The 11,425-nt window shown below is 25.0% G+C and overlaps 3 protein-coding genes and 1 pseudogene across 4 annotated transcripts; 2 read left to right on the top strand and 2 right to left on the bottom strand.

Moving 5' to 3' along the window:
* The first annotated feature begins 53 nt into the window (after positions 1 to 53).
* On the top strand, positions 54 to 3,569 carry LOC122852450 (glycerol-3-phosphate dehydrogenase [NAD(+)], cytoplasmic-like). Of its 2 annotated transcripts, XM_044152250.1 has the most exons (8): positions 219 to 472; positions 933 to 1,110; positions 1,280 to 1,420; positions 1,494 to 1,635; positions 1,783 to 1,895; positions 1,990 to 2,220; positions 2,297 to 2,496; positions 3,300 to 3,569. In XM_044152250.1, the coding sequence occupies exons 1-8, from the start codon at positions 429 to 431 to the stop codon at positions 3,337 to 3,339; spliced, it is 1,089 nt and encodes a 362-aa protein (XP_044008185.1). In that variant the 5' UTR covers positions 219 to 428; the 3' UTR covers positions 3,340 to 3,569. The 2 variants fall into 2 exon arrangements, with proteins under 2 accessions (XP_044008193.1, XP_044008185.1); XM_044152258.1 differs by lacking the exon at positions 3,300 to 3,569 and having other exon boundaries at positions 54 to 472; positions 2,297 to 2,772.
* Positions 3,570 to 3,936: 367 nt separating this feature from the next.
* Positions 3,937 to 6,665, top strand: LOC122852603 (annotated as a pseudogene).
* Positions 6,641 to 7,542, bottom strand: LOC122852567 (complex III assembly factor LYRM7). Its single transcript, XM_044152457.1, has 4 exons — positions 7,395 to 7,542; positions 7,242 to 7,314; positions 6,971 to 7,041; positions 6,641 to 6,905 (listed from the first exon to the last, which is right to left on the bottom strand). Exons 1-4 carry the CDS (start codon positions 7,416 to 7,418, stop codon positions 6,717 to 6,719), a joined length of 357 nt encoding a protein of 118 aa, XP_044008392.1. The 5' UTR covers positions 7,419 to 7,542; the 3' UTR covers positions 6,641 to 6,716.
* A 963-nt stretch (positions 7,543 to 8,505) lies between these two features.
* Positions 8,506 to 11,303, bottom strand: LOC122852352 (zinc finger protein 436-like). Its single transcript, XM_044152118.1, has 2 exons — positions 10,812 to 11,303; positions 8,506 to 10,746 (listed from the first exon to the last, which is right to left on the bottom strand). The coding sequence occupies exons 1-2, from the start codon at positions 10,966 to 10,968 to the stop codon at positions 9,011 to 9,013; spliced, it is 1,893 nt and encodes a 630-aa protein (XP_044008053.1). The 5' UTR covers positions 10,969 to 11,303; the 3' UTR covers positions 8,506 to 9,010.
* Positions 11,304 to 11,425: the final 122 nt, after the last annotated feature.

The following is an 11,425-nucleotide window of genomic DNA, read 5'->3' as shown; positions in this document are numbered from 1 at the left end:
AATAATTAATAACAATAAACAAATAATCAGAAATAATTATAAATAATTAAATTAATTAAAAATAAACTATAAATAATTTAATTATAAATTTGAATATAATTATTGTCCACAAGTAAATTTTTTTTATTCAAAAATTTTTATTTATATAAAAATTGATAAAAATAATAATGATTTTCCCCTGATTTCCCCTATAATAATTTTCTCCTTCTCTTCAACAACACAAGCCACAAGGCCATTCAACACTGTACAACAACCAAGCTCCAGTTTTTTTTTCATTTTTTTTGCCAGTTTTCAATCCGTTTGCATCCGCGTACCGCGTGCACCTGTCTAGCAAATCTCATCATCCAAATATTTACAACAAACTAAATTTGCTAACGCAAATTTTTCATAATTTATAACATAAATTATAACAATTAAATATTGTAAATATGGCTAACAAACAACGTGTTTGTATTATTGGCTCAGGAAATTGGTAAGTCAAATTATAATATTTGCATAAAACATTTTTTTAAGTTAAGAATTGTTTTTTTTTAACTAATATAAAATATCCAAGGGCATAAGAAAAATGAAATTTTATAAAACGCTTATATAATAACATGGAAAACCTTTAAGTTTCCGGTCTACGTCACAGTGTAAACTAAAAATTTATTTTTCCTTTGTCAAAATAAAAATATCCAAATATGTTAACACAGATCGAACCGGTATCACTTGATTATATTTGTCCCTGACCTTTTCACTTTATTATGTTGAACTTATTTACCAAATATATGCTGTACCATGTACTTTGCACGAATAAAATTTGTTTTCTGTTATTCATTAGCTATTGATTATTTATATTTAATCATTGGTTGTTTATTAATGATATTATTTTTTTCCTTTATTAAATAACAAATTTGATTTAACAAACAAAAATTTTTTTTTTCAATTTTAAGGGGATCAGCAATTGCCAAGATTATTGGAGCAAATGCAAAACGTTTGGATAATTTTGAAGATGAAGTAACAATGTATGTCTACGAAGAGATGATAGACGGTAAAAAACTCACAGAAATTATCAATGAAACCCATGAGAATGTCAAGTATTTACCAGGTCATAAAATACCAGAAAATGTGGTAAGTTATTAATAAATATTCCAGCTAATTGAATTAATCTAACCAATAAAAAATTATGTTGACAATAAAATAATGGTATCTTATCCAAGCTCAAATATAAAAACACTTTACAATGTTTTTTATCAATTTTTGTTTATCTATTTATTATTGTTATTGTGGTTTTTATTAGATTGCTGTTCCGGATGTTGTTGATGCTGCTCAAAATGCTGATATTCTTGTATTTGTTGTACCTCATCAATTTATTCGTCGGATATGCAGTACTTTATTGGGAAAATTGAAACCAAATGCAGTTGGTCTTTCTCTTATAAAAGTAATTAAAAATTTATACTTGAAATTATCCCCATAATTTTAAAAGATAAATAATTGATTATGTTATCTTTTAGGGTTTTGACAAAAAAGAAGGTGGTGGAATACAATTAATTTCTCATATAATAACTGAACAATTAAATATACCCATGGCTGTTCTTATGGGTGCTAATTTAGCATCTGAAGTTGCTGATGAAATGTTTTGCGAGACAACAATAGGTAAAGTTTAAACAACAATGTTTAATAATTATGAAATTGAAAGTTTTATAATATTTATCTAATAATGATAATTCCGTTCTTTAAAATAAAAATAAGCCTAGATTAAATTAGAGCGTGTTATCTGATAACTTGACTTAATCATTTCAGGCTGTAAAAATAAAGATACCGGTCTTATTTTACGTGACATGATTCAAACAAACTTTTTTAGAGTTGTTGTTGTTGATGATGTTGACTCTGTTGAATGTTGTGGAGCATTGAAGGTAAATAAAAAAAAATAATATTAATTTTAAAATTTTCTATTCATTAAATATTTATATTTTACAAAAGCTAATTAAATTTTTTAATTTAATTTAGAATATTGTAGCATGTGGAGCTGGATTTGTTGATGGTCTTAGCTTGGGTGACAATACAAAAGCTGCTGTTATAAGATTGGGTCTTATGGAAATGATTAAATTTGTTGATCTATTTTTCCCCGGTGGTAATTTAAGCACCTTTTTTGAAAGTTGTGGAGTTGCTGATCTTATCACCACATGTTATGGTGGAAGAAACAGAAAAGTATCAGAGGCTTTTGTTAAAAAGAACAAGGTACAATTACATTTTGTTATAAAACAAACAAAATATTTCTGAGTGATTGGAGATAAATATAATTTAATATTTTCAGCCAATTGATGAACTTGAAAGTGAAATGTTAAATGGACAAAAATTGCAAGGACCAATAACTGCTGAAGAAGTCAACTACATGTTGAAGCTCAAAGGAATGGAAGATAAATTTCCACTTTTTACTGCTGTTCACAATATTTTTATTGGAAAAGAAAAAGTCATTGCTTTCATTGACTGTATACGCAATCACCCTGAACACATGTAAGCTCAAAAAAAAAAAAAAAACAAACCCTACAAACAAAGATACGTTATAGAAAATACTAAATTTTATCTTATCTAGAATCTCTGAGCCCATTGGGTAAGGCTTTTGATTTTGAATCTGTTTATTATTTCATTTTTCTTTATTTTAACTCGCATTCCTTATTAATCTTTACTTGAAATGTTTGTCAAGTTGAACGACATCATTTATAAATTATGAACAAATTAATTATTTATTCACTTCTATTTATGAAAAAGCTATTACACTTCTAATCAAAGCACCAAGACTACAAGTCATTAATATATTACAATAAGATAATTGATTTGTTTTTTTTTTTTTCTTTTGCTGTTAATCTCAAGTAATGTTAAAATTATTATATACTATCAATATCTTAAATATTACAAGTAAAAAACTTCCAATATTAGTTAAAACAAACAAAAAAAATGTTTGAACCTGCAGGATAGATATTAATATTTTCAGTTTTTTTTTTCTTTTTCTTTCAATTTCTTTATTATTTTCTATTAAAATTAGTTTACAATTATCTATGATTTATCAATCTAATTTGTTAATGAAAAAAAAAAAAAAAACATTGTATATGCAAAGTTTAAAAATATATATAGATTTTATTTCTTGTTGAAAAAAATTTATTGATTTTTTAAAAAATAAATTCATAACTAATCTATTCCATATCGATCAAATAACATTTCTATTTTGCACGGGTTCGTTGGAATTTAATCACCTCTCTTTTCTTTCATAAAAAAAATAAATAAACTTATCATCAATATTTTTTTTCATTGACATACAGGTATGGCAACGAAAACCTACCACCAAGTTGCAGACTTTGAAGTGGTTATCAAGAAGAAAACATTTTTCACTGCATGAATTACAAGACTAAGTCTAGTAATACCTAACAATATTGTCCGGAATCAGGGAAACAATTTGAACTATGGACAAGTTCATACTTTAAACAATAAAACTAACAAAACTATTTTCATGTCATAAAGTCATTTACATAGACATGTTAGCTGTAAAAACCAAATTGTTATTCATATTAAACTTGATACCTTGAAATAATTTTTTTATCGTTAATTTTTTTTTTAAATATTACATATAAATATAAAATAATTATCTACTTAAAATTTCAACAGTACCAGAGTCAACATAATATCAAAGTTTAAAATTTAAACACATGATTTTATACATTGACTGATTTTCCACTTGTAAATAAATCAAATGATTATATTTATTATAGAATTGTTCTCTTTAAAAATACGTAAGCGTATATGCTGAGATGATGTGCCTGCTTACAGATATATATTGACGACGAATATCTAAATTTCACCTTGATTCCTGGCCGTCTAGTGGTCATGAAAATGAAGCTGTTTCTAGGCCAGTTTTTTTTTTTTTTTTTAATGAATATATTTAGCATTGAAGGAAGAAAATATTTCCAATAAAAAAAATAAACAATTAGTATGTAACAGTTGAAACTTTGTCACAATAAATTCGATTTTTTTTTGTCATTTATTTGAAAATTATCACGAGTTTTTTAAATGGAAATAACTGAAGGTAAAGATGGATATAATACATCACAGAAGATAGATTATAGTCATGTAACTTGACAGCCTAGTTACTGCATTCTTTTGTTTCAAATAATTTTAATTTAATATTTTTTTTTTGTTTTGATTTAAATTAATGCCTTAAAATTTTGTCAATGTCAAGTGTAAGTTAATTTTAAATTGTAATACAGTATGTTTATATTTGTTTTTTAATTATCATACTAATATTAAATTTAACATTGGCAGTCATCCATTAGACAGATATATATATTTGTCTTTTCATTGAAGTTGTTCCAAATCTTGCGTGAACAACAGTAAATTCATTGTTTTTGTTATACTAAGGTCAATGATGAATTAAATTTAGTCAGTAAGCCAATATTTCCCGATCGAAAGACTACAAAAAGAACAAGACTCTCATCAATTGAGTGTCTTATCAAAAAAAAAATAATCAAGTTTTGTGTCAGTGATTTAAAGAGAATTTTATTTTCAATATGAGTACTAAGAAAAAAGTTTGCATCGTTGGTAGCGGCAATTGGTAAATACCATTAATATTAAAAAATTTAAACAAAATAGTTTATATAATAAGTGAAAATATTCAAGATGATTTAATGTCTGTTATATAAACTTTTATTTTTTTAAAGGGGATCAGCAATTGCAAAAATTGTTGGTGTTAATACAGCCAAGTTCAATGACAAATTTGAGGAGCGTGTAACTATGTACGTTTATGAAGAGATGATTAATGGTAAAAAATTAACAGAAATTATTAATGAACAACATGAAAATGTCAAGTATCTTCCTGCTATAAATATACTTTAGTTGAGAAAAATATCAGTCTTTTATTTTTCTGTTAATCAACTTTATCTTGATTGATATTTAAATTTTTTAAACTTCTATAGGTTGCAGTTCCTGATATTGTCGAGGCAGCAAAAGATGCTGATATTTTAATTTTTGTCATTCCCCATCAATTTATCAGAGGTCTAGCAGCTGCTATGTTAGGAAAAATTAAACCAACTGCTGTTGGACTTTCACTTATTAAGGTATACTCATAAGCAACACTGATAATTTATTTATTGATTTAAAATTAATAGTTAAATAATTATTTAATAATTTTCTTTAGGGCTTTGATTCTGGAGCTGATAAAAGCATACAGCTGATATCAAAAGTCGTGGAAGATCATCTCAAAATTCCATGTAATGTATTGATGGGTGCAAATCTTGCAAATGAAGTTGCAGAAGAAAAGTTTTGTGAAACAACAATTGGTAATTGACAATTTATATTCTAAAGTTTCTTAAGAAATGTTAATTTCACGAGAACAAATATTAAAAAAGAAAAATAATATATTTATGTAAATAACTATATTATTTTGCCAGAATTTTTAAAATTCTGGCACTTGATTTGGCTTGATTCTGGCTGAATTTATAAAATTATTTTCACATATTTAATAGATATTTAATAGATAAACTTTTATTTCAAATGATTTTTAGGATGTAAAGATAAAGCTTTGGCTTCAGTTTTGAGGGATTTAATCCAAACTCCAAACTTTAGAGTCGTTGTCGTTGAAGATTGTGCAGCAGTTGAAGTTTGTGGAGCTTTAAAGGTAATCATTTTTGAGATTTGTTATAAAAAAAATATTATAACACTAGATAGATTTTATAATAAAAAATGTGTGATAACTATTGGAATATTTTTTTTTCACTCAGAACATTGTAGCTTGTGCAGCTGGTTTCGTTGATGGTTTGGGCTTGGGTGATAACACAAAAGCAGCTGTTATTAGATTGGGCTTGATGGAAATGATCAAATTTGTTGATACATTTTATGGAGGATCAAAGCTTTCAACATTTTTTGAAAGTTGTGGTGTTGCTGATCTCATTACTACTTGCTATGGTGGTAGAAACCGTCGTGTTTGTGAACAGTTTATTAAGACTGGAAAGGTACAATTCAGAATTAAACAAATAACAGTTATAATTAAATACAATAATTTATCAATGAGCTAATTTATTAATTATTATTTTAGACAATTAAAGAACTTGAAGATGAACTTTTAAATGGTCAAAAACTTCAAGGACCTGCAACAGCAGATGAAGTTCATGAAATGTTAAAATCAAAAAATTTAACTGATAAATTTCCACTTTTTACTGCTGTCCATCGTGTTTGCACAAAAGAACTCAAAGGAACTGATCTTATTGATCAAATTAGAAATCATCCTGAGCATGCGTTAGTACAACATTTAAATATACGCATAAATATTTATTGGAATTTTTTTATCAATTCTCCAGTTAAATTTCAATAATAATAAGAGTATTAATTTTATTAATTTTGTTGAGATCCTCTACTTTTTTATAATCCTTTTTTAAAATATTAGATTCAACTTTTTGTTAACAACACAATTTTATAGAGAATAGAAAAACATAATTATTAATATTCTCAAGATTAACTCAAATAAAAAAAAAAAATAAATAATTAACTATTGAATAAAAATTATTTAATTATTTTATTTCAGAATGAAAATTTAGGGAGATAGCTGACATCTAATACTGAAGATTTTGAAGATCATTTATCATAAAAAAAAATTGTAAAAATTGTCTGTAAATAAAATGATAAAAGAAAGAAAAATATTTTTAATTGTACTAACTATTTTATTATTAATTAATAATTATCTATAAACATTATGTTTTTGGTTTTTTTGCTGTACCACATTTACTCCTGGCTTTGGGAAGAGGAGTACCTGGAGGTGGTATATTATCTATAAGATGATCTTCTTTAACATTTAATTCAAATGTGCCTGGATTTTTTTTAATTGCTTGAATGACATTTGTTCGTACTTCTTGTTCACATTGTTTGGCAAATTCATTTAGCTAATATTGAAATAAAATTAAAAAATTACATAAAGTAGAAAATAAAATTGACTAAATTATTTTACCTCAATAATGGAATCCTGGTTGGTAACATTTTTATACTTTCTATATTCATTATTAATTTTATTTCTGATATCTAGAAATTAAATAAATATTATTTGTTTGTGAGATGTCAATTTACATTGTATAATAATTTTTAAATTTATGTTAAACTAGTTGAGGGTGAGTGATGATGATTTCATCAGTATGTGTATATCACTTGAATAATATTTCAAAGATTAATTGTTGATTGATACTGTATTGTTAATAACTAATTGTTACTGTAAATTCACTCACAATTCAAGGCATATTCATCTCCATGAAAGGTATTCATCCGAGTCTTGTGTAACGTTTTGAATATTTTCAATACCTATAATTAATCAAGAATTACATGTTTTATATGTCAAGTAATTTTTAAATATATAATTTAATTATAATTCTTTAACTTACCTCTTTTCGAAGGTTTCCACTCATTTTTCAAAGGTTAATTCACTTTTTTTTTACAAAAAAATTCTTCAAAAAACAAGGTAAATTTAAGTAAATAAATATTCTGGGTAAAGGGGATTGTCCACTATGCAATATTATCATGCAAGAATAACTAGAATCACTGAAAAAAATATAGATAAAAAAATAGTTGTCTCTCTCAAGCGCTGATAGTCCTAGAGTAAATTCTAGGAAAAGAGTCTTGTTGACATGCAAAAAAAAAAAAAAAACATATCAGCTTGATTGACATATACGTCAGAATACGTATTTCCACATGTTCCAAGGTCTAAGCACCCATTGTTTTAATCACAAGATAATCAAGTAATTACCAGTAATGAATAGCAACCAAAATAAAAATCCATTGTCTTCATTTTGTTTGTGTATTTGATGAAAAATATAAATTTAATTTATAATTAAATTCAAGCTGTATTTTGTTACAAAATGATATAAACAAATTTAGCATATTAGTTATAGTGACGCAACTAATATTTGAAGGATAATTGAGTACCAATTTAAAGATGCTTATTCATTTTATGAAAAACATAAATTTCAATTGAGCTTTACAACATCATATAATTATTAAGTTAATTAATTGTATAACTACTGCAAGCCAACTTGAAAGGAGCACACAGTTTAATTTAGCTGTGCATAGTAAGTATTCGTTGTTGATCTTGAATAGATAAAAAATAAAAAGAAACACTCTATTTTATCAAATTTATATTATACTTAAATTAAGACTAGAAATTGAGTTGATTAGTTTTCAATACATATTGAAATAGTAAAACTTGCATTGCTTTAAATATAATTTTCTTTGTTATTATTTTTACATAGTGATGGAAACGAATACAAAAAAAAAGGATGATACAATCCTACGAGGGTTTAAACGTTCATTAGAACCAGAAAAAATAATTGGAGCCACAGATTCAAGTGGAGAACTTATGTTCCTCATGAAATGGTAAATAAATTTTATTAAAAATAAATATATGTACTTATTGTGATTGTATATCAATAAGTTTTAAATTAATTAAATTTTAAATTTTAATTTTTAGGAAAGGATCCGAAGAAACAGATCTAGTCTCTGCAAAAGAAGCAAATATTTTGTGCCCTCAAGTTGTAATAAGATATTACGAGGACAGATTAACATGGCACACAACAAAATCAAAAAAATAATAAATATATATTTAATTAAATTAATCATTTTATTTTACATTTTTATCTACGACAAACACAGTTAATTCTAGTCAAGCTTTTAATAATATTCAACGAAATAACATTTTTTGTACAGAAAAAAAAAAAAAAAAGAAAAAAAGAAAATGATTTTAAAATTTTAAAATTTTGTATAACATTATTTTTAATTTTTAATAAAAATTATTTTGTACATTTATTATTTGGCTAAATTTTGTTTTTTGATCAAAATTGATTTTAATAATTAATTGACGCAAAAATAAAATCAACATCTTTGAATTAGTTGATATAAAAATTAATTGAATAAATAAAAAAAAAATTTCAGGTAAAATTGTTTTTCAATTAAAAAATAAATAAATGTTACGATTAAAAAGAATTTGTTAATAAAAAAAAAATTACTAATTTGCAAATGATTTTAAAGTTTCAGATGTTCTTCTTCGCCAATGACTTTTTTCAATATTTTTATCATTTTCTAAATATGATGTATTATCACATTTTTTTGTGATTGATGAAACAATATTTATTTTATCTTTTTTAATAATATTATCATTAATTTTTTCATCCATTAAAATAGTGCATTTTTTAGATTTATCATAATCACCAATTTTAACAATACTACTCTCACCATCAATATCATAATTACAATTAATTTTTGTTGTTAAACTTTGACTTTCAATTGAATCAAATTTATTTGTCGATGAATAATTTAAATTTGATGAATTTCGTTGATCAGTTATTTGAGTTGAATGTTTTTGATGGTTTACAACTCGTATTGGACAATGTGAATCTTGAAAATTTGAATTTTCTTGAAAAAAATAAGAATCATTTGGTGATGAATTTTGAAGATAAAGTTTTTCTTCAATTCTTTGATTAATTTGAACAGCTGCTGCTGATGGAATTGATTCTAGATGAGTTAAACCTCTTGAATTTGACATTTCTTCGAATTTTTTTAAATTTATAGGTCCATTTATAACTGGTACTGCATTACTCAATTCACCTGGTGCTCTTATAACTGGTATAAAATTACCAATTGCATTAATACGTTGATAAATATTTTTATCAATTTTTTTTTCACCAATTTTTGTACCTAAATTAGCTTGTTTATTATCATCTATTGAATTATGATTAATAATTGAGCTTAATTTTTCTTTTGGATTTTTAAAATTTGTATTAACAGCTAATTTTTTATCTTTAACTTCTTTAGATTTTTTATCAACTTCAGTATTATTATTATTACAGTTATCTGTACCTTTTGTATGATGATGACGTATATGACGTGTTAAATTATCTTTTCTACGAAAACTAGTATTACATGTTTGACATAAAAAAGGTTTTACATCTGAATGAATTGCAAGATGTCGTAACAATTCACTTTTTGATATAAATACACTGCCACAATGATCACAAGAATATGGTCTTTCTTTACTGTGTGTTCGTTCATGTCTAACAAGCAAAGATTTATCTTTAAATCTTTTATTACAATGATGACAAGCAAATGGTCTATCACTTGAATGAATGTTAATATGTCTATTTAAATTTGTTCGTATTTTAAATGTTTTATTACATATTTCACATGTATAAGGCAATGTACCAGAATGTACAAACATATGGCTTTTTAAATCTTCTTGTTTACTATATCTTTTACCACAAGTTGAACAAAGAAATTTTTTTTCATGAGTATGAGATAACATGTGCCGATTTAATTTATTTTTTTGGGGAAATGCTTTTGAACATAGCTGACATTGAAATGGCTTAAAACCACTATGAACTCTTTCATGATATTCAAAATGTGATTTTTTAACAAAATAACGATTGCAAATATTGCAATGATAAGGTTTTATACCAGTAACACAAACATCATGATAACATTGACTTTTCTTATTTTTAAATGTTTTTTTACATATTTCACATTGATATGATTCTGGAATTCCTGGAATGGTTTTTATGTGACTACGATCTGTTGTTTTTTTTGTATTTAATTTTGGTGATTTTTTTGATGTTTTTATTGTTGTTACTAAAGTGTTTTCATCTTTTTTTTCATTTTGTTTGTCATTATTAGTTAAAGGTTCATTAAAATTTAGACTATTGGAGTGTTGTCCATCAACTTCCAATGAATTTGTATTATTCATCGATTCTGAAATGAAATTTCAATGTAAGTTTTATATACACCAGGTAGAAATATAATAAGCTAAATATTACCATTGTTATCGACAACATTTTGAAGTCGAATACACGTCATACATCCTTGCTCTTCTTGAAGTAAACAAATACGACACTTTTTGTGTCCACAATTATCTTCAATGAGCCTTGATGAAGTCAAATTTATTTGTTTTTCGCAATTGGGACATTTGTTCATAACTTTGGACTAAGTTTAGAATCCCTGAAGTATTTATGGGATTAAAGTTTATGTGCTTTCTTTGTCAATTATTTAAAACTTATTGTTGCAGTTATTTTTAATTTTTTAAAAGACCAAATAAATTGACATTTGTTATTTTGGAGTCTTTATTTATCTGTGTTTATTTGTTATGTATTTTTTTTTTTTTGTCTAGGTCATGGAGGTTATAAAACATGCGGGTGTAGTAGACAAGAAAGGGCGTGTTTTAAAACATGTAATAAACCTTGAAAATTATCATTTTCTGCACATGACAGTGCGCAATGAGAAATAAAATTCTGTTAAGAATGAAAAATTTAAGAACCATTTAATCGATAATTTAAAACAAATTAGCGAATTAATAATCAATTAGTAATTTTAATTTATATGCTAATTAATTACTAAAAATTGTCTCTTATTTTTTGAGCTCAAAGAATGCGCA

This window comes from Aphidius gifuensis, linkage group LG1, assembly GCF_014905175.1.
Source record: "Aphidius gifuensis isolate YNYX2018 linkage group LG1, ASM1490517v1, whole genome shotgun sequence".
Taxonomy (NCBI): Eukaryota; Metazoa; Arthropoda; class Insecta; order Hymenoptera; family Braconidae; genus Aphidius; species Aphidius gifuensis.
This window is presented reverse-complemented; position numbering and strand designations above follow the sequence as displayed.